General features: G+C 35.0%; 1 protein-coding gene across 2 annotated transcripts in view; it reads right to left on the bottom strand.

The window, feature by feature from the left end:
- Positions 1–22,406, bottom strand: part of LOC132267167 (uncharacterized) — a 40,743-nt gene that overhangs the window by 8,713 nt on the left and 9,624 nt on the right. The window contains exon 3 of one of the 2 annotated variants that reach the window (XM_059768243.1): positions 21,230–21,293. In XM_059768243.1, the coding sequence (XP_059624226.1) occupies positions 21,241–21,293 (53 nt within the window). In that variant the 3' untranslated portion in view covers positions 21,230–21,240. Of the gene's footprint in view, positions 1–21,097; positions 21,294–22,406 lie in introns of those variants that run through there. The other variant, XM_059768242.1, reaches the window with a different exon arrangement.

Genomic DNA, 22,406 nt, shown 5'->3' with positions numbered 1-22,406 from the left:
AAAGACCCTCAAATCTCATTCTTACCTTCAAACCTCAAAACCCTATCTCTCTCGCTCCCTGAGGCGCCTCTCATCGTGCAAAACTTCCGCGATTTTCCTCCTTCATCCTCTCATGCGAATCTCTCACTATCTCTCAAGGTAAGATACACTTTGAACTCTCTCATATTTTCGTTATATTCTCTCTTGAGTTTAATCATCTCTGATTATCATCTATTTAAAGGACTCATCTACTGAGATTATTAAAACTCCTTTGCTTCATTCTAAGTTAGAAATGTTTTCCTTCAGTCAATATCATCTTGTTGCATCACTGTAAGATAGATCGTGTTGCTTTCAGTTCTGTTATCACCTCACATTCACTCAAATCTATTAACAGAAATTAATGGCACCTAGAAAAAATTCTTCTAGATCTGATAAAGAGAAAAGATCTAAGTTCACACATGACACTGAAGCTGGAGGGTCTAACCCCTCAAATCCTGTTCCTTCCGACCCTTACCCTACCCCAGCTATGCGTCTATTCCGTGAGCCTAAGTTCAACGAAATCTACGAAACCAAGTTTCTACACAAAATAGTTAAAAAAGGAAATTTTTTTAAGGAACATGACACTGAGGAACTCATCACATATACCTTTTCTCTCTTTGAAGCCATAGGGTTAGGTGAATTCGTCTCTACCAAAGTTCCTATCTACCCAAATTGGTTAGGCTATTCTATACTCATCTTCAGAGGGTCGTAGGAGAGAACACCTTTCTTTCATTCGTTGTAGGTACCAAAATCACACTCCCTCTGTCAGCCATTCATAGCATTCTAAACCTTTGTAATGACTCGGTCATTTTCTTCCTTTTCCCTTTTTCTTCAAATTTTGCGGATAAATTTTTTTTTCATTATCTTTTCCTTTTCGAGTACAATTTCTCGCCTCTTAGTGTCATCTCGAGTGCTCGAAAATGGTTTCTGAGACTCTTTCCTTTGGATTGACAACTTCCTTTGAGGACCGAGTTATTTCCACATTTTTTTGTTTTTTGACACTATTCAATTTTTGTCTTTTCCTTATTTCGTCCTCTTCTCGTTTTTCACTTTTACTTGCATAACCTCATTTTTTGTGCTCGGATTTGATTCCGGTTTTGCATACGTTCATGATATTTAAATTTCATGACATCTACATTTTTACTTTTGTAGAAATGCATATTAAATGCTTACTTTCTTTGTAAAAGTCATGAAAACAAGACTTTTTGCAATTATCCATAACTTGAGGGGTTTTTGGGTAATTAAGTAAAGTAATTATTTTTCGTCTTAGGGACCATTTTGCAAATTAAAATGAAGATATTTTCAAAAAGGACCTTTTTGCAATTTCTGAAAAATGTGACAAGTGTCACATTCCTATGGTGCCACTTGTTGATTTTGTGGTGGAACCACTTGGAGGCTTAATCTCATGACACATGGAGGGTGGAGATTCACCCACTTGTTATCCTAGGATTGGTGCACTTGTTGGCATAGATGGTTGACAAGTGTAGGGTTAATATTTAATCTTGGAAGCTTACTTGGATTCATGACAAGTGTAGGACTCACCTTTAGTCTTGCATGTGTGTGTGTGAGAGAGAGGTAGTGCAAGAGCACCTAGTGAGTGGAGAAGCCCACCAATTTAGCTTAGGGTTTACACATTTTAATTCATTCATCACTTTCCTCTCAAGAACCCTAAGGAAGCCACCATTAGAGAAAAGCTTGACTAGTAGCTTTGACTTCATTTTTGGTGCCCTTTCACTCACCTTAGAACTTTGAACTTAGAATACTTTTTGTTCCCCTCATCCTCCTCTTCAAAACCCTTGAAGGATCTAGCCTGACTCCTAGTTTTGCTTTGGTGTCTAGAGATTCAATTCTCTAGTGAGGTATTGATCTATTATTTTGAAGTATTTTTATGTCATTATTGAGTGTTTTACATGCATGGAAGAAAAGGACTTGTATTTTGCCCCTAAACTGTTTTAACTTGAAATTAATCTTGTCAAATTAAATATAGAATATCTTTTGGAGACGTGTTCCAGTTTTGGAGGCCTGGATGTGGTTGACTCTTAGGAGGAATTTTGGAGGATCGTTATTGGATATGGCATGCTTGAAGTTTTTTCGTCCTAGTTATGGCTAGGCATAGTTTTGAGGAATTGTAGTTCCAGTGATTAATTATGAATTGAAATTAAAGGATTTTGATTTAGCTTGGTGATGACAAGCACGGTTTTGAGAGATTCATTTTGTGACTTTAGTTGTCAGGACTTGATGTGTGTACCACTTAGTGGACTTGTATTTCGAGGATTTGGTCACCCGTAGTAGGGATTGTGATCCGATGTTTGATTTCGGTGTGGTTTCGTAGTTGATCTATTTTAGGATGATATCTGGGATTTCGGAGATGATGTTTTGTTTGTCAGGCTTTGGATTCGTGATTTATGTTGTTAACAGGAGTATTTTGAGGCATTGGAATTGTTAGTTTTGTTGTATTGAGGACTTAAGACCTTAAGCTTAGCGGTGCCTGTGACATTGTTGTCAGAGTTTTGGGATTAGCTACCCCAACTCTCACAAGATGCTTGGTTCCCGTAGTGCTTTTGGTAATAATGATTCACGACATTGATGTCATTTGTATCGAGAGGTTTCATGGGTAGACCTAGTAGGGGGCAGGTTATGAATTAGTGCCTTATACTGTCATGCTACCTTACTGACGAGCAAGTGTGGGCGGGTTCTAGTCGTTATTCGTACTGCCACGTTGTCCTTGTTTTATACTTCAATTTGATCTGTGATGATCTTGGAGTTCTTTTTGGGTTGTTTTTGGATCGGTATGATGGTTCATCAGGAGAAATGCTTACGGTTGTTATCTTCCGTTCCTTTGTCTAGCGCTGGGTTCTGTGAGTGACCTTTGACTTGTCGTGTGGCCGTACGGTCATTTTTCTTTTGAGAGGTTGTCCAGTCGTAAGCACGTGGGTGCAAATGTCATTGGCTTGAGCGTTGTCTTTCAGCCTTGGTGTTGTTTTTGTTGCATGTTGTTTGGGGTACTCGGAGATGTACTCCGTAGTTATCCTAGTTTTGCCTTTTGTTTTATTGGGGCTGGATTTCGGGGACGAAATTCCTTTAAGGTGGGAAGGTTGTAATACCCCAGTCATTTTCTTCCTTTTTCCTTTTTCTTCAAATTTTGCGGATAAATTTTTTTTTCATTATCTTTTCCTTTTCGGGTTCGATTTCTCGCCTCTTAGTGTCGTCTCGAGTGCTCGGAAATGATTTCTGAGACTCTTTCCTTTAGATTGACAACTTCCTTTGAGGACCGAGTCATTTCCACATTTTTTTGTTTTTTGACACTATTCATTTTTTGTCTTTTTCTTATTTCGTCCTCTTCTCGTTTTTCACTTTTACTTGCATAACCTCATTTTTTGTGCTCGGATTTGATTCCAGTTTTGCATACGTTCATGATATTTAAATTACATGACATCTACATTTTTACTTTTGTAGAAATGCATATTAAATGCTTACTTTCTTTGTAAAAGTCATGAAAACAAGACTTTTTGCAATTATCCATAACTTGAGGGGTTTTTGGGTAATTAAGTAAAGTAATTATTTTTCGTCTTACGGACCATTTTGCAAATTAAATTGGAAGATATTTTCAAAAAGAACCTTTTTGCAATTTCTGAAAAAATGTGACAAGTGTCACATTCCTATGGTGCCACTTGTTGATTTTGTGGTGGAACCACTTGGAGGCTTAATCTCATGACACATGGACTTGTTGGCATGGATGGTTGACAAATGTAGGGTTAATATTTAATCTTGGAAGCTTACTTGGATTCATGACAAGTGCTCACCTTTAGTCTTGCATTAGCGTGTGTGTGAGAGGGGTAGTGCAAGAGCACCTAGTGAGTGGAGAAGCCCACCAATTTAGCTTAGGGTCTACACATTTTAATTCATTCATCACTTTTCTCTCAAGAACCCTAAGGAAGCCACCATTGGAGAAAAGCTTGACTAGTAGCTTTGACTTCATTTTTGGTGCCCTTTCACTCACCTTAGAACTTTGAACTTGGAATACTTTTTGTTCCCCTCATCCTCCTCTTCAAAACCCTTGAAGGATCTAGCCTAACTCCTAATATTGCTTTGGTGTCTGGAGATTCAATTCTCTAGTGAGGTATTAATCTATTATTTTGAAATATTTTTATATCATTATTGAGTGTTTTACATGCATGGAAGAGAAGGACTTGTATTTTGCCCCTAAACTGTTTTAACTTGAAATTAATCTTGTCAAATTAAATATAGAATATAAAAATATACTCAATTAGCTTTCATTTAGTTTTGGTTTCATGTAATTTGGATTTAAAATGAATAAGTTATGAATTTTTGAAGTTGTAAGCTAGTTGCTAGAAATTTGAAGCTTTTCCTTTTCGGTCCGGAAATGAATTTTTATATGGAGCTGTGGTGCTTCAATTGCCTTGAAAGTTTTACTGAAACTTCCCCCATGGGTTTTACACTACTCAGAATTTTTTCACAATTTTAGAGCATTTCTAAATTTTTTTTAAAATCCGAAACTATCTGCTGTCCATGTTTTTATTGCAGCTGGAAAACATACTTTTTGATGATTTATTTCACTAACCTTTTGACATTGGATCATGGCTTAAATTTTCAGTTTTATACTCTCATATGTTTACTTCCAAAGTAAATTAGGTTTGCCTAATTTGGATGTCAAATGAATTTTTCATGAATTTTCAAAGTTGGAAGCTACAGGCTGAAAATGTGTTTTCTGGGCAGAATTTGTTCAAAGTTGTGGGGCAAAACTGTTTCAATTGGGAAAATATTTTATTAAACTAAATTGATATTATCAAATTAAAGTGTTTAACCTTTCATTGGGCTTTGGATTCATTCAATTTGGGTTAGAATTGATTTTTTTATGAATTTTACAAGTTGAAGGTAACAAGCTGAAAAATCTGTTTTGCGGACCGAAAATTTGAGGCAATTTCATTTCGGTGGTAATTGGGATTTTCATTCCAATTAAGGTAGGGAATGTTTTAGGATTATTTGTGTGTTGTATTGTGTATTTGCCATGATTATACAACATATATGTATGCCTTGTATCAAATCTAGAAAGTAATTTTTATTTCTTTGTATAAGATTTAAAATTTATGATGATGTATAACTTTGATTTGAATTGTAACATGCTAGGAAATTATGCTTAGATATGTTGGTTAACATATATTAAATTTGGATCATTTGATTAAGAATTATAACTTTTATTTAATATTTATCTTTAGTGAAAGTTTAATTCACATGGTTGTATCAAGCATTAAATCAAGTTGTAATATGGTATTTAAATAGGCCTTGGCATGTTCTCTAACAAATATTAAATTGAGGGCATTTGGAATTGTTTAAAAATATAGAGGAAATTAATTAATTAGCTTGATTAATTTTGTTTTAAGTGTTTTAATCACTTAACTTGTCATTTGATGTTATATATATGATGACTATGACATGTCTTTCAATATATATTAAATTGAGATTATTTTGATTAACTTGGAATTTAGAGAATTTAACTATTTATGTTTAATTAAATTCTACTTTATTACTCCATGGATTTAATTGCATTTTGGAAGTTGTTTCTATATTTAAATCATGAATTTGGATTTGATGTATGTTCACTTGATTACTTTTGAGCATTAGATAACATAGTTGTTACTTTTATATTCATGAGAATATGTTTTTCCTTATTGAATATATTGTTACAATATTTAAGGATTTGCACACTTTGTATTTGACATCTTACATGCCATAGTAGTTGTAAATTTTGAGCATGTATTGTATAAGTTTCCAAAATTTGGATTGTGCTTGGTAAATAGTTGATATCTTGTATATACATGTTGATATATATACGTTGTTCCACAATTTGTTGATTTTGGAAACTTGGGGATGTCGCTGTTTGGCTACGGCTAGGACTTGGTTCTAGTACGGGGGATTGTCCCTCTATATAGTCTAGTGTGCACATAGGGAGGTTACCCATGGGCTAGTAACCCTAAAGTAACTATGTTGTCGGTCTGATCCGGCGTGACGTCCGAGTATCCACTTTGTTTGATTTCGTATTTCATTTCAAGTTGATAACTAGATAATATCGTAACTTGTTGTTCCTTATTTGATTTCCTATTTTGAGCTTAAGATGTAGCTTTGTGAAAGCATGCTTCATGCGTTGTATTGGAAGTTTCATTGTTGGTTAAATTGCATCAATATCATAATTTGTGTTTTGCTGTTCAAATGTAGTTTAGGAATGACCTCATAGATTCATTTGAACATAGACGTTAGGTGGCATGACCCACACTTGTTGTTTTCGTATTTTGGATTTCAAGTTGAAGACTTTGAGAATTTATATCTTGCTATCTTGTATAACATGTTTCCATGTTGTTTGAATTGCATGAACAATGTGATTATGATAGAAATGATCTAGATAGCTTAGGATGCTCCCTAGGTCTCATCTTGACATAGACGTTAGGTGGCATGAGCCCCTTTAACATGTTTCACCATAAGGTGATAAAATTGTAAAATGCTAGGTCGATACATACTCATCTCCTACGAGTAGCTTTATATTACTCACCCCTACGATACTGGGGCATATTTCAGGTACAGGACTCAGGATTTGAAGATTCCATTGCTCCTTGGATGGCTTACAGTTTCTAAGTTTCTATTTTATGCAAGTGTTAGCATAAGATGCCTCTTTGTAGCCTTATTTGTTTAAACTTGCATTCGTTGATTCGTATATGTAAAGTGTACGTAATTGCACTCTTTTCAATGTATTTAATATGTATGAGATGAGGCCAGAGGCCAATGACATGTATCTCGTTTTCTATGCACTTTTGTTTTCAAAGTTTATTATGAAAATATTGGAAAATGTTAAGTCATTGCTTCATAACTTTCGCATCGGGTGTTGGAATTTCATATCTTTTCTGTCCGGACTCAGAATCAGACGATTCTTGAGCCTAATTTTGTTCATTTTTCATTGTCCTTCCAATGGTGTGCACGGTGGCACCCTTTTCAGTGAGAAATGACCATTTTGCCCTTAGTTCATCTCTTTTCAGGTTAGGCATTCTTGCTTCATTTGCTTGGCTCATTTGAGTTCCGTGGCTTCATGGAGAGTCATTTTGGGGCCTTAGGGATAACGTACATCTCTTGAGGTCATTTGGCTTCTTTCGCTTCCGCATTTCGGGTCCGTTATCGGGTCAACTTCCGGTTCATCACTAACGCACCGGGTTGAGAAATCCAGGTCTTTACAGGTGGTATCAGAGATCCTAGGTTTGAATACCTTGGACGACGGGTTTTTGGTGCATATCATGCTTATGTTGCCATGCTCTATGTGTTTATATGCTTCATGATAACATGTTTTGGTTTGATAACATGTTTATGTGCTTACGTGCTACATGTGGTATGCTGTTTGTTTAGCATGATTTAATTATTATGTAAAGAGCATGACATATGATGTATTCTAGATTAGATTTGTATATGCATAACTGTGTTGTATATTTGGAATGACACGAGATTGGTCATTGAGGCTCGAGTTGAGGTTGATGGTGATTGTAGTCACGGTTGTATTGTAGTTTAGGTTGTTGTTGACGTAGAGTTGGTTTTGAGGTAGGTGGAGAGACACCTTTTGTTTAGGCTCTCGTGGGGTGAGCCATTAGGCACAACCATAGTACTGGATTTGTTGATTTTAGGCCATAGTTAGGTTTTGGACCTTTTGGGATCCTTGGTTGTTTTGGAAGGTTCCTCTGAGATTGCAATTTTCGTGGGCGGGTACGTTGTGGGCGAGTGCATGGCATAGTCATGCTACCGTACTGGCAAGCTACGAGTGCAGTTCGGATGGAATCAACGTTGGGTTTTGTTCCGACGGGTGTAGTCCTTTTGATCGATAATGATGATGGTTGTTTTGGGGATCAGTCGTAGTGATCGATTTGGTTGTCTGATTGTATGGCTAGAGTTGTCATTTCATTTGAGTTCTCCTTGCGCGATGACGCTTTTGGGGTCAAGTCGATTGATAGATACTTCGGATAAAGAGAGCATTGCATTGTTAGTGTCACTTATAATGTCACCCTTAGATTCAGAGATGGATTGTAAGAGTCTTACCATTGTGGTAAGGGCTCACGTTTGTTTTGAGACAGGTTGTTGTTGCATTGGTTTTTGGAGTCAGTGTATGGCTAGGACTGGTCCTTCCTTTTTACCTAGGCACTCTAAGACACGATGTCCATAGGGTTCATTGTTGCATCACTTTTGTTTTCTGCAGTTTCATTTACTACCATGTTAATAGTATGATTTATGATATTGTGATGCATGAGTAGGTGGAGGTCTATCCACGTTTGCCTTTTTGTTGTGTGGTAATAGCATGCCTTTCTTATATGCTTCGAGATACCATGTTGTTACTGCGCTTTAATGACATGCTTTCGTGTTTATGTGGAGACGTGCATCATATGCTTTTGATTTTCACCTATATAAGTAGATTTTCTTTCTGGTAGTTGCATTCCTTGTCATATGCATGACTTTCAGGTTTGGTTTTCCCATTCGTTTCCCTTGGTCGCACGTAGTCTGTATGCGGGTTTCCACAATGGTTTTGTGCTGGTTCGTGTTAGGGACTTCACAAGGAGTGAGTCTCTTCCCTTCATTGTGTTGTGCACTGTTTTGGGGTTGGTGGGTCCATGAGGATCATCGTTGTTGTCTTGAGTCCTTGGTGAGGATTTGATAGATTTTGGTCGACTTACTTCCATGTAGGGGGTGAAGTCATTGACTTTGTTGTCTTTCATTTCAGAGATGGAGTCGTGGTGTTGTCCTTTTTAGGACTGGTGGTCCCCTTTCTTTCGAGTCTTTCCTTGGGGAGTTCCTGCCGTGGTTGTTGACGGTTGTGGTGCTCAAGTGAGTTGATTGGTGTGGGATCATTTTACGGAGACTTATGTCTATATCTTTGAGGATTGTTTGATTCGTGAGGTGAGCTCGATGCTCTTTTGAGAATGTCTTTTGGAGACTTGTTCCAGTTTTGGAGGCCTAGATGTGGTTGACTCTTAGGAGGAGTTTTGAAGGATCGTTGTTGGATATGGCTTGCTTGAAGTTTTTTCGTCCTAGTTATGGCTAGGCATAGTTTTAAGGAATTGTAGTTCCAGTGATTGATTGTGAATTGAAATTAACGGATTTTGATTTAGCTTGGTGATGCCAAGCACGGTTTTGAGAGATTCATTTTGTGACTTTGGTTGTCAGGACTTGATGTGTGTACCACTTAGTGGACTTGTATTTCGAAGATTTGGTCACCCGTAGTAGGGATTGTGATCCGATGTTTGATTTCGGTGTGGTTTCGTAGTTGATCTATTTTAGGATGATATCTGGGATTTCGGAGATGATGTTTTGTTTGTCAGGCTTTGGATTCGTGATTTATGTTGTTAACAGGAGTATTTTGAGGCATTAGAGTTGTTAGTTTTGTTGTATTGAGATCTTAAGACCTTAAGCTTAGCAGTGCCTGTGACATTGTTGTCAAAGTTTTGGGATTAGCTACCCCAACTCTCACAAGATGCCTGGTTCCCGTAGTGCTTTTGGTAATAATGATTCACGACATTGATGTCATTTGTATCGAGAGGTTTCATAGGTAGACCTAATGGGGGGCAGGTTATGAATTAGTGCCTTATACTGTCATGCTACCTTACTGACGAGTAAGTGTGGGCGGGTTCTAGTCGTTATTCGTACTGCCACGTTGTCCTTATTTTGTACTTTGATTTGATCTGTGATGATCTTGGAGTTCTTTTTGGGTTGTTTTTGGATTGGTATAATGGTTCATCAGGAGAAATGCTTATGGTTGTTATCTTTCGTTCCTTTGTCTAGCGTTGGGTTCTGTGAGTGACCTTTGACTTGTCGTGTGGCCGTACGGTCATTTTTCTTTTGAGAGGTTGTCCAGTCGTAAGCACGTGGGTGCAAATGTCATTGGCTTGAGCGTTGTCTTTCAGCCTTGGGGTTGTTTTCGTTGCATGTTGTTTGGGGTACTCGGAGATTTACTCCGTAGTTATCCTAGTTTTGCCTTTTGTTTTATTGGGGCTGGATTTCGGGGACGAAATTCCTTTAAGGTGGGAAGGTTGTAATACCCCAGTCATTTTCTTCCTTTTTCCTTTTTCTTCAAATTTTGCGGATAAATTTTTTTTTCATTATCTTTTCCTTTTCGGGTTCGATTTCTCGCCTCTTAGTGTCGTCTCGAGTGCTCTGAAATGATTTCTGAGACTCTTTCCTTTGGATTGACAACTTCCTTTGAGGACCGAGTCATTTCCACATTTTTTTGTTTTTTGACACTATTTATTTTTTGTCTTTTTCTTATTTCGTCCTCTTCTCGTTTTTCACTTTTACTTGCATAACCTCATTTTTTGTGCTCGGATTTGATTCCAGTTTTGCATACGTTCATGATATTTAAATTCCATGATATCTACATTTTTACTTTTGTAGAAATGCATATTAAATGATTACTTTCTTTGTAAAAGTCATGAAAACAAGACTTTTTGCAATTATCCATAACTTGAGGGGTTTTTGGGTAATTAAGTAAAGTAATTATTTTTCGTCTTAGGGACCATTTTACAAATTAAATTAGAAGATATTTTCAAAAATGACCTTTTTGCAATTTCTGAAAAATGTGACAAGTGTCACATTCCTATGGTGCCACTTGTTGATTTTGTGGTGGAACCACTTGGAGGCTTAATCTCATGACACATGGAGGGTGGAGATTCACCCACTTGTTATCCTAGGATTGGTGCACTTGTTGGCATGGATGGTTGACAAGTGTAGGGTTAATATTTAACCTTGGAAGCTTACTTGAATTCATGACAAGTGCTCACCTTTAGTCTTGCATTAGTGTGTGTGTGAGAGAGGTAGTGCAAGAGCACCTAGTGAGTGGAGAAGCCCACCAATTTAGCTTAGGGTCTACACATTTTAATTCATTCATCAATTTTCTCTCAAGAACCCTAAGGAAGCCACCATTGGAGAAAAGCTTGACTAGTAGCTTTGACTTCATTTTTGGTGCCCTTTCACTCACCTTAGAATTTTGAACTTGGAATACTTTTTGTTCCCCTCATCCTCCTCTTCAAAACCCTTGAAGGATCTAGCCTAACTCTTAGTTTTGCTTTGGTGTCTAGAGATTCAATTCTCTAGTGAGGTATTGATCTATTATTTTGAAATATTTTTATGTCATTATTGAGTGTTTTACATGCATGGAAGAGAAGGACTTGTATTTTGCCCCTAAACTGTTTTAACTTGAAATTAATCTTGTCAAATTAAATATAGAATATGAAAATATACTCAATTAGCTTTCATTTAGTTTTGGTTTCATGTAATTTGGATTTAAAATGAATAAGTTACGAATTTTTGAAGTTGCAAGCTAGTTGCTGGAAATTTGAAACTTTTCCTTTTCGGTCCGGAAATGAATTTTTATATGGAGCTGTGGTGCTTCAATTGCCTTGAAATTTTTACTGGAACTTCCACCATGAGTTTTACACTACTCAGAATTTTTTCACAATTTTAGAGCATTTCTAAATTTTTTTAAAAATCCGAAACTATATGCTGTCCATGTTTTTATTGCAGCTGGAAAACATACTTTTAGATGATTTATTTCACTAACCTTTTGACATTGGATCATGACTTAAATTTTCAGTTTTACACTCTCATATGTTTACTTCCAAAGTAAATTAGGTTTGCCCAATTTGGATGTCAAATGAATTTGTCATGAATTTTCAAAATTGGAAGCTACAGGCTGAAAATGTGTTTTCTGGGCAGAATTTGTTTCAAAGTTGTGGGACAAAACTGTTTCAATTGGGAAAATATTTTATTAAACTAAATTGATATTATCAAATTAAAGTGTTTAAGCTTTCATTGGGCTTTGGATTCATTCAATTTGGGTTAGAATTGATTTTTTTATGAATTTTACAAGTTGAAGGTAACAAGCTGAAAAATCTGTTTTGCGGACCGAAAATTTGAGGCAATTTCATTTCGGTGGTAATTGGGATTTTCATTCCAATTGAGGTAGGGAATGTTTTAGAATTATTTGTGTGTTGTATTGTGTGTTTGCCATGATTATACAACATATATGTATGCCTTGTATCAAATCTAGAAAGTAATTTTTATTTCTTTGTATAAGATTTAAAATTTATGATGATGTATAACTTTGATTTAAATTGTAACATGCTAGGAAATTATGCTTATATATGTTGGTTAACATATATTAAATTTGGATCATTTGATTAAGAATTATAACTTTTATTTAATATTTATCTTTAGTGAAAGTTTAATTCACATGGTTGTATCAAGCATTAAATCAAGTTGTAATGTGGTATTTAAATAGGCCTTGACATGTTCTCTAACAAAGATTAAATTGAGGGCATTTGGAATTGCTTAAAAATATAGAAGAAATTAATTAATTAGCTTGATTAATTTTGTTTTAAGTGTTTTAATCACTTAACTTGTCATTTGATGTTATATATATGATGACCATGACATGTCTTTCAATATATATTAAATTAAGGTTATTTTGATTAACTTAGAATTTAGAGAATTTAACTATTTATGTTTAATTAAATTCTACTTTATTACTCCATGGATTTAATTGCATTTTGGAAGTTGTTTCTATATTTAAATCATGAATTTGGATTTGATGTATGTTCACTTGATTACTTTTGAGCATTAGATAACATAGTTGTTACTTTTATATTCATGAGAATATGTTTTTCCTTATTGAATATATTATTACAATATATAAGGATTTGCACACTTTGTATTTCACATCTTACATGCCATAGTAGTTGTAAATTTTGAGCATGTATTGTAAAAGTTTCCAAAATTTGGATTGTGCTTGATAAATAGTTGATATCTTGTATATACATGTTGATATATATACGTTGTTCTACAATTTGTTGATTTTGGAAACTTGGGGATGTCGCTATTTGGCTACGGCTAGGACTTGGTTCTAGTACGGGGGATTGTCCCTCTATATAGTCTAGTGTGCACATAGGGAGGTTACCTATGGACTAGTAACCCTAAAGTAACTATGTTGCAGGTCTGATCCGGCGTGACGTTCGAGTATCCACTTTGTTTGATTTCGTATTTCATTTCAAGTTGATAACTAGATAATATCGTAACTTGTTGTTCCTTATTTGATTTCCTATTTTGAGCTTAAGATGTAGCTTTGTGAAAGCATGCTTCATGCGTTGTATTGGAAGTTTCATTGTTGGTTAAATTGCATCGATATCATAATTTGTGTTTTGCTGTTCAAATGTAGTTTAGGAATGACCTCATAGATTCATTTTGAACATAGACGTTAGGTGGCATGACCCACACTTATTGTTTTCGTATTTTGGATTTCAAGTTGAAGACTTTGAGAATTTATATCTTACTGCCTTGTATAACATGTTTCCATGTTGTTTGAATTGCATGAACAATGTGATTATGATAGAAATGATCTAGGTAGCTTAGGATGCTCCCTAGGTCTCATCTTGACATAGACGTTAAGTGGCATGAGCCCCTTTAACATGTTTCACCATAAGGTGATAAAATTGTAAAATGCTAGGTCGATGCATACTCATCTCCTACGAGTAGGTTTATATTACTCACCCCTACGATACTGGGGCATATTTCAGGTACAGGACTCAGGATTTGAAGATTCCATTGCTCCTTGGATGGCTTACAGTTTCTAAGTTTCTATTTTATGCAAGTGTTAGCATAAGATGCCTCTTTGTAGCCTTATTTGTTTAAACTTGCATTCGTTGATTCATATATGTAAAGTGTACGTAATTGCACTCTTTTCAATGTATTTAATATATATGAGATGAGGCCGGAGGCCAATGACATGTATCTCGTTTTCTTTGCACTTTTGTTTTCAAAGTTTATTATGAAAATATTGGAAAATGTTAAGTCATTGCTTCATAACTTTCGCATCGGGTGTTGGAATTTCATATCTTTTCTGCCCGGACTCAGAATCAGACGATTCTTGAGTCTAATTTTGTTCATTTTTCATTGTCCTTCCAATGGTGTGCACGGTGGCACCCTTTTCAGTGAGAAATGACCATTTTGCCCTTAGTTTATCTCTTTTCGGGTTAGGCATTCTTGCTTCATTTGCTTGACTCATTTGAGTTCCGTGGCTTCATGGAGAGTCATTTTGGGGCCTTAAGGATAACGTACATCTCTTGAGGTCATTTGGCTTCTTTCGCTTCTGCATTTCGGGTCCGTTATCGGGTCAACTTCCGGTTCATCACTAACGCACCGGGTTGAGAAGTCCGGGTCGTTACAACCTTCCTCATGGAGATACCACCTACTACACTACCTATGACTGGTATGACCGGGAAGGGTTTGACCCTTACCAAGCCGTTCAACAAATGAGCCAATTTCTTACCTACAATATAGACAAAATCTATGCAAGTCAATTAACGGTGTAAGCCCATCTCATTTATCATGTCATCATCCATTGCATCCTTCCTAAATCTGGTGGCCGCTCCGATGTCTCATTTATGGAGGCATTTCTTATCTGGTGTGTTCTGAATGGCAAGAAATTCGATCTCGTTTTTCTCATCTTTCATCATATGATCGATTGCGCCAAGAAAGAAAAAACTCAGCCCTTCTATGCAATGCCGCTTACCCTAATCTTCCAAGCATTAAAAGTGCAAATAAAAGGCGAGGACAAAAAGGAGCTCACTAACCTCTACAGAATTGACCGAGAATTGCTAAGTCGAATGGGTCTCAAAAAATCCGCACACGATATTTGGTATGATCCCAAACATGGAGATCCAGTGTATGAGGGCCATGATATTGATATGGCTGAACCTCAGGTAGAAGAGGTTGCAGGAGATAGAAATGAAGAAAGGGAAGTAGAACAAGTTGAGGTTGAAAAAGAAGAAGAGGAAGAAGAAGAAGAACAAGAATCCATGCATATCCCTCCCTCCGACGAACGGTCCATCCGTGAGCTTCTACTTGAAAATCTTGCCTCTCTAAAGAACAAATTGCCCTTGGCAAAGAGAACAAGGAACACATTCTCGACATGCGCCTTCGACTAGAGGAAGTAGCAAATGAAGTCGATCTCGTGAAAGAAGACCTTGCCGATCTCCCGTAACCCCCCCATCTTTTTGATGAATGCCAAAGGGGGAGAATTTGATTTGTTGTTGGTGGTTGATATTGTTGGTGGTTGATGTAGTTGATGTTGGTATGACTTTTGTGACTATTAAAAAACTGATAGAGCTACTAATGTAGGTTGTGGATGGTAATGGTAATGCTGATTGTAGTTATAATTGAAACATTGGTTGTAGTGGTCATTGGGGAATAGATGATGTATCTTGACCTTAAAATTTGTGAATCAATGAAAATACATGTTTTTGGTAATTAAAATCTATATGCTTTCATGCCTTCAATTCCTTCATGATTTGTTGTATGCCTTAAAAATGTTATACTTTCACTTCTAATGATGGTTAAATGATTGCACAAAAAAAAGGGGGAGTTTTGTAAATCTCTTATTCATCAAGACTATACACATTGATAGGAGGAGAATCACTCACATACCTTTTCTCACTTAACGAACACATCAATGAATTGTCATCATCAAAAAGGGGGAGATTGTTGACCTTGAATAAAAGGTTTTTGATGATCATAATTCATTAATGATGTTCTATGATTACTAATGTCTTCTTGGGTGAAATTACAGAGCAAAGCTGTAATACCCCTAATTTTAAAAGGATAGTCTCAGTATTTATTTATTTGTTTTAATTGTATTTTTTAATTATTTGACTAATTGCTTATGTGTTTAATTGAATTAGGTATCACTTGATTATTTGATTATGTATCTATGTATTATTTGTATTTGTTTATGTGTTAATTGGTTAATTAGATTATATGCTTAAATAGTGTTTTGATTAATTGTAAATTAAATGTTTTCTTTTCTTTTATTATTTTATTTTATTTTTCTTTTATAGTTATGGTTAGTAGTAATGGGCCAACCAATTGGGTCCCATAGACTACTTGGATAGGAGGTTGGATGTGTATGGATTATTACCCATGAATAATATATGTATATATATAGATATATATTATATACATATATAAAAAGGAAAGTAATTTATTAATTACTTTTATGGTAACTTGGGTAATAATATTTAATCTGATGTATATGTTTGATATTTAAATAATAAAAATATACATAAATTTGATACGTGTTATGTTTTAAGTTACTTTATAATATTATAGTAACTTAAGTATTATTGGATAATCCATTAATAAATAATGGAATGTGTATAATTTATTTATTTAATAAACATATACATAAATTATATACGTAACATATTTTACTTACCTTTTTAATATATATAAAAGGGAAAGTAAATTTATTAATTACTTTTATAGTAACTTGGTTAGTAATATTTAATCTGATGTATATGTTTTATATTTAAATAATAAAAATATACATAGTTTTGATACGTATTATGTTTTAAGTTACTTTTTAATATTATGGTAACTTTAGTATAAATAAATAATCTGATGTATATATTTTATTTATTTAATGAGGATATACATAGTTTATATACGTAACATATTTTAAGTTACCTTTTTAATATTTTCATTTTTTATTTTTCTTTATTAAGTTGACTTGGATTGGGAAAAGGAATAGGATTATTATTTAGCCTATAAATACACAACTATAGGTTGAAAAAGGAGTGAAAATATATCACATATTTATTCTAGAGAGAGAGAGTTAGAGAGAGAAGGAGAAAGAGGAAGGAAGGAGGAGAAAACCCTTTAGAGAGAAGATCAAGGAAGAAGAAGTTTAACTTTCAATCCGAAAGTTTAAGGTAAGTTCTTCTTCTATCTCTTTCCCTTTGATTCATGTTTCTGTACATGCCTAGGAAATTTCAGGATTTATTAAACACATAAAATTAAATAATTATGCATGTTTAATTGGGTTAGAACATAGGTTTTATGAAATTGGTTCATTTCTGTTCTTGTGTTATGAATTGATAAAATGCATAATTTTGATTTGATTTCTTATGTGAATTTTTACATGTTTAAATTACGTATTTTTCATATCTGTGGAATGATGGAACGTAGAAACATGCCTAGGATTCCTAAATATTAACTAGGGACTAGGTTTGGGTGTTAATAAATTTAAATAGACTCAATCATAATGATGCTTCCTATTTGAATGTTTTAAACAAACGAATGGATTTAATCTTTTAAAATATTTTAGCAATTGAGATTAAATGTGTAGGATGAATTGGATATAGAGAATCCTTATTTAATGGTATAATAAAATATCATCATGTATAAGATTCAGTTTGTGTAGGACATATGATATAGGAAGTTTAAAGAAATAATAAGTCATTCCTATTATGTAATAACTTGATATCATATTTATCATAGTTATTTATGGAATGTTTGATGTACTTCCTTAATTGCTACATCAATTGTTAGATTGTGTGGTTTAATGCACCGGTATGGGACGGTGGCATTCTAGGGATGGATTAACTTATTAGTTAAGTCCTACCTATTTTATATAAGGGAATGGATTAACTAAAATGTTAAATCCTACTTATATTTAAGTCAGGTCAGCTGAACAAGTTGAATGACTTATGGAGTATTAATTTATTATATAAGGGAATGGATTAACTAAAATGTTAAATCCTACTTATATTCAAGTCAGGTCAGCTGAACAAGTTGAACGACTTATGGAGGATTAATTTATACTGGATAGGATGGTTACTAGATTATATATATATAAGTATGGTGCCATGATATGAGCTTGAGTCTCAGGATCAATGGTTAGGGCGCGTATATCACCAGGGATGTGTAGCTAGATATAGTGTAGTTGTATACCCTGGTATGTCTAGGTACTCATGCCCACTATATGTGCGTTTTGCATGTTGCCTACTATTTAGGTTGAGACAACCCTATAGTCTAGTGAGGTTCCTTTAGTGTGTATATATATATATATACGGACTACTAGTTACTGTTGGATTGACTAGGATGTATACGTGTATCGGATCTCTACTTGGACTGTAGTAGAGTAGAACTTGTTTGTGGGCCTGACCTACCATTATTTTTCAGGTGTTCGTCACGAGTAGAGGTTGTTCGTGCTGAGCGGGGATCAGTCTACTTCATTCTTCCGATGCTACACAGGAGTTCCTTTATGATTCAGTTTCCTGTTTTAAATTACTGTCATTTGTTTAGTTTGGATTTTCTAGGGGTCCACACAGTATGGATTCCCGAGTTATATTTTGGAGGATCAGTTGTATCAGAAGAGTTTATTAATTAATGGAAATATATTATGAGGTTTATTATTAGTTTATCATTTTAGTTTTTCGTCAGCATTTTATTTATTCTTCTTTATTCTTTTGTACTCTGTGTTCGTTTATCATCAATTTGTTTTGATATCCTCGGGTATTCGGGCGTGAGCCTGGCCAACCCGCATTCGGAAATTCGGAGGTATCACAAAAGCATTCATCAAAACAAGCACTACAATACAAGGACAAATTTGAAGAAGCAACACCAAGGCATGAGCAAAGGACCAAGCAAGCAAAAGTCAAAGTCTAGTCATCACAAGTTATCAAAATGGGGTTAGCTAGGTCGATGAGTTTCTTAGGAAGCCTTGTTAAAGTGTATATGAATATCTTGAAGTTCAAACTCTCCAACATTATGCATTTCATCTCAATCACCATGACTAAGGAACAAAGGACCTAAGCATATCCTTATCTAAAAATGAGAATCCATTTCGGTCTACCGAAATGAGAAACACTTGCATATCAGTCTACCGATATGAACCAAGAGTTAGGATCAAAGCTTCAAGTCATTTCGGTCTACCGAAATGAGAAGCACTTGTATATCAGTCTACCGAAATGAACCAAGAGTTAGGATCAAAGTTTCAAGTTATTTCGGTCTACCGAAATAAATCATCATTTCATTTTGGTCTACCGAAATGAATATACAAATCCAACTAATAGTTATTTCGGTCGACCGAAATAACTAAGAGTTCACTTCGGTCTACCGAAATAGATATACCAAAAGGGTGAATTTCAATCCTGAAACTATTTCGGTCGACCGAAATAAACATGGGTTCCTCTTTGGTCTACCGAAGCTAAAGTACTGAGAAGGGTGTCCAAACAGAAAACCATTTCGGACGACTGAAACTCAAGGGAGTTTCACTTCGGTCGACTGAAGCTGCGCATTTCAAAATTCTAACAGGCATTTCTGTCTTGGGGTGTGTGTCCAACAGCTAAAAAAGTATCAGACATCATCTAAAAGTGTATATAATGACTGAATAACTTCATAAAAGCTAGAAGAAATTATTGAAAAAGATCAACTAGCAATCAAAGCTTTTTATCATCATTTTATACACATCTTATATCTTAAAAGAGAGTTGAGCTTCAAGTTATTTATATATACTCTAGAGTGAGCTATATCTTGTATTTCAGATCTGAAAGAGAGATCATCTTGTACTTCATCTATATATTTCAAAAACTTATAAGAGCTGGTGTGGCTCAAGGAAAACTAATAGAAGGTGTATCTCTTAGCACTTAGAAGCTAGAAGGTGCTTCTTGAAAAAGGTTTGCTCTCCACCCGCAAGGAGAAGCCTTAGTGAATTGGGAAGTCTCAAGAGGGGTCTTGAGCCGAGGAGTAGGAGTTTCCGAACCTCGCTAAAATCGCTGAGTACATGTTTGCAACTTTTATCTTTATCTCTCATATTTATTGCTTCATGTATGTCTTGATATGCCTCTTCATAAATATTGACAATTAATGCTTAAATTCAGTTTGCATCATTCAATATTTGCCAAAGAAGTTTAGTTTAACTTTAATTAATAAATCAATATTGAAAAATTGACCTTAGTTTGCTTAGACGCGCCCACCCCCGGGCGCCGGCGGCTAGAGTCTATACTTGGGCAACATCCTACCCTTTGACCCCCTTGCTTGGCTCTAGGGGTGTTTGTAACAAGTGCATGATGTCCACTGGAACGTCCATGGAATTTAACATCAACTTGAACTATATTATTTCTGCGTGTAAATATATATGATTACCACGAAATATAGGAGAGACTTACTTGAGAAAGCTTTAGAACATTTCACTTGGTACGCTTTTTCATCTAGATTTGGACATCTCCTTCGTTTATAAATACAATAATAATCAGAAAGGTTCTAATTAAACTTCAACTGAACCATGCCATTACCACAATGCAACAAGGGTTACTTTAAATTTTAAAACTATTCTATAGATGGATAGCCCTAGATTCACTACAGCCAGTTGTGATGAATAAACTACGAAGATACAGCAATTAACTAGAAACTAATAAAACGAATTTGGAGATGAGCTCTTTCATTGTTCCATTCACAAAATTCTGGAGTTTTTACCAAACATATTAAATAGCAATAGACTCCAATTCATAATATATTAAGTTGACAGAATTTATGATCCACTTTTAAATGATAGAACTAAAATTATGTGAGCTTTCAAGCCATTAATCAATCATTATTCTATTTGACCATCAAAGCTATTCTCCTCTCATATTTATGTTATTACTGATTTAACTAAACGAGAACTGGAGACAGTCTTACACAAGAAATCCATTATCAATCTAAAGACCACACAAATGATAACAAAATCCACGTCTGGTGAATACAATCAACCATCTTAATCGATTTACCATCAGTATTTGTAAATGGTTTCAAGACCTTCACAAGTACAATCAACCTGTAACGTTATACCAATTAGACAACATGTACACCAATGTGCAAACACGAAATTGCAATAAATTGAGCATTATTTCGGTTGAAGTAATTGGTGGTAATGACAATTTGGTAGTTAGCTCAGACAATGGGGTTAAAGTACACTTATAACTTGATATAATATAATATTGTAATGTCTATATTTTTATCATCATTATCGTCATAGATGATACTTCAACTATATTTCTGAAAGGAGAACATATGTAAAAGAACAATACAAAAAGATTCTAGAAATTTCTTTTGTTGGCAGACACGGAAAAGGTAAGGATGAGCAAAAGTGTCAGCTACTGTGTGCAGGAACATACGCATTAACGAAAAACTAACTAACTGCATACTAGGTTCGAAAGTGCACCAACAATTAAATTAACCTTCTAACTTCCATGTCAATAAGCATTTCTTTGCCATGCGGAACAGCAGTAGGAACACGCCTTTAAACTGTTCGATTTCATAGGAAAACAAATCTACATAATTATGGACGGAAAATGAGTACCTTGAAATTGGTTAATCAAGGACAACATAATTTGGTAATTTTTCATTCACCACAACGTACCCACCTGCACCAACATTATAATTGCAAAGTTAACAAACCAACCGATGAGAGTGAACCCCAAACAAATATCTTTCTATGCCAAGCTTATATCTTCAACAGATGTTTAAACAAACTATATCTTTTAGTGACCGCCATACGTGGACACATTGGAAGGGCATAGAGAGGCTAAATTTATAAATAGTTATAATGTCAGATAACATTCAATGGGAGCAATTCAAGGCTATTAAAAGCAATTCTGATACAAAGAAATTCATCGATATTGAAAGAAATGAGACAACTGAGACAAGGATCCACAATCCAGCAAACAAATTTGATTGCATTTTAGACAGATTCTGTAGGAGCAAGAGTAGCAATAAAATAAGTTTAATTGATTTTTTTATCAATCTTTGTTCACTATTGGATTCCTTTCTTTTTTTTTCTTTTTCTTTTTTTCCCTACATTTTATTTCTTTTATTTTTGGAGTTAACTTACTCTAAAGTTCTCATTTGGAGTAAAGAATCTTTGGAACAACCACATGATTGGCAAAAAGATTATATTTTCTCACTATTTCTTAAACTTTGTCCTCGAGGGAAAACGAAAAAAAAAAAAAAAAGATCGAGAGCTGGAAATTGTGTATCTACACTTTTTGAGTTCAATACAATGCTCTAAATTGGCTCCACATTTTATAAGTCTTGATAATCAAATTTGCTATCCCTTATTAGGAACATGGGGAATTACTAATGAGAAAATGAATTTGGAATGTGGTTTGTACTTCACCTTTCACCCCTCTCCCATATAGAAACAGTCAATGGAAAATTTTCCCCTCTAATTTCCTTTCCATAAAGAATAGAAAACAGAACTGTTATCAATATCCCTTCTCCCTTGTGCAAATCCTTTTCACTTCAGTCAGCACACTCAAATCACAAAATGGTAGGAATGGGTTAGGGATTTAAAATTTAACCACCCCGGAGGAGACCCGCCCCACCTCTACTGGAATGGGATTGGATGCATTGTAATCAGTTTAGGGGCAGGCTTGGAAAGAGAGTCAAAAACGCAAACCTGCCCCGATTAGCAATGAATACAAATACATACATATATATATGTGTGTGTGTGTGTTCTATAATTAACTAGAGTCTTT

This window comes from Cornus florida, unplaced genomic scaffold (assembly GCF_030987335.1).
Source record: "Cornus florida cultivar Cherokee Brave unplaced genomic scaffold, ASM3098733v1 CherokeeBrave_3.0.0_Hap2_Chr07, whole genome shotgun sequence".
In the NCBI taxonomy this organism is placed as follows: Eukaryota; Viridiplantae; Streptophyta; class Magnoliopsida; order Cornales; family Cornaceae; genus Cornus; species Cornus florida.
This window is presented reverse-complemented; position numbering and strand designations above follow the sequence as displayed.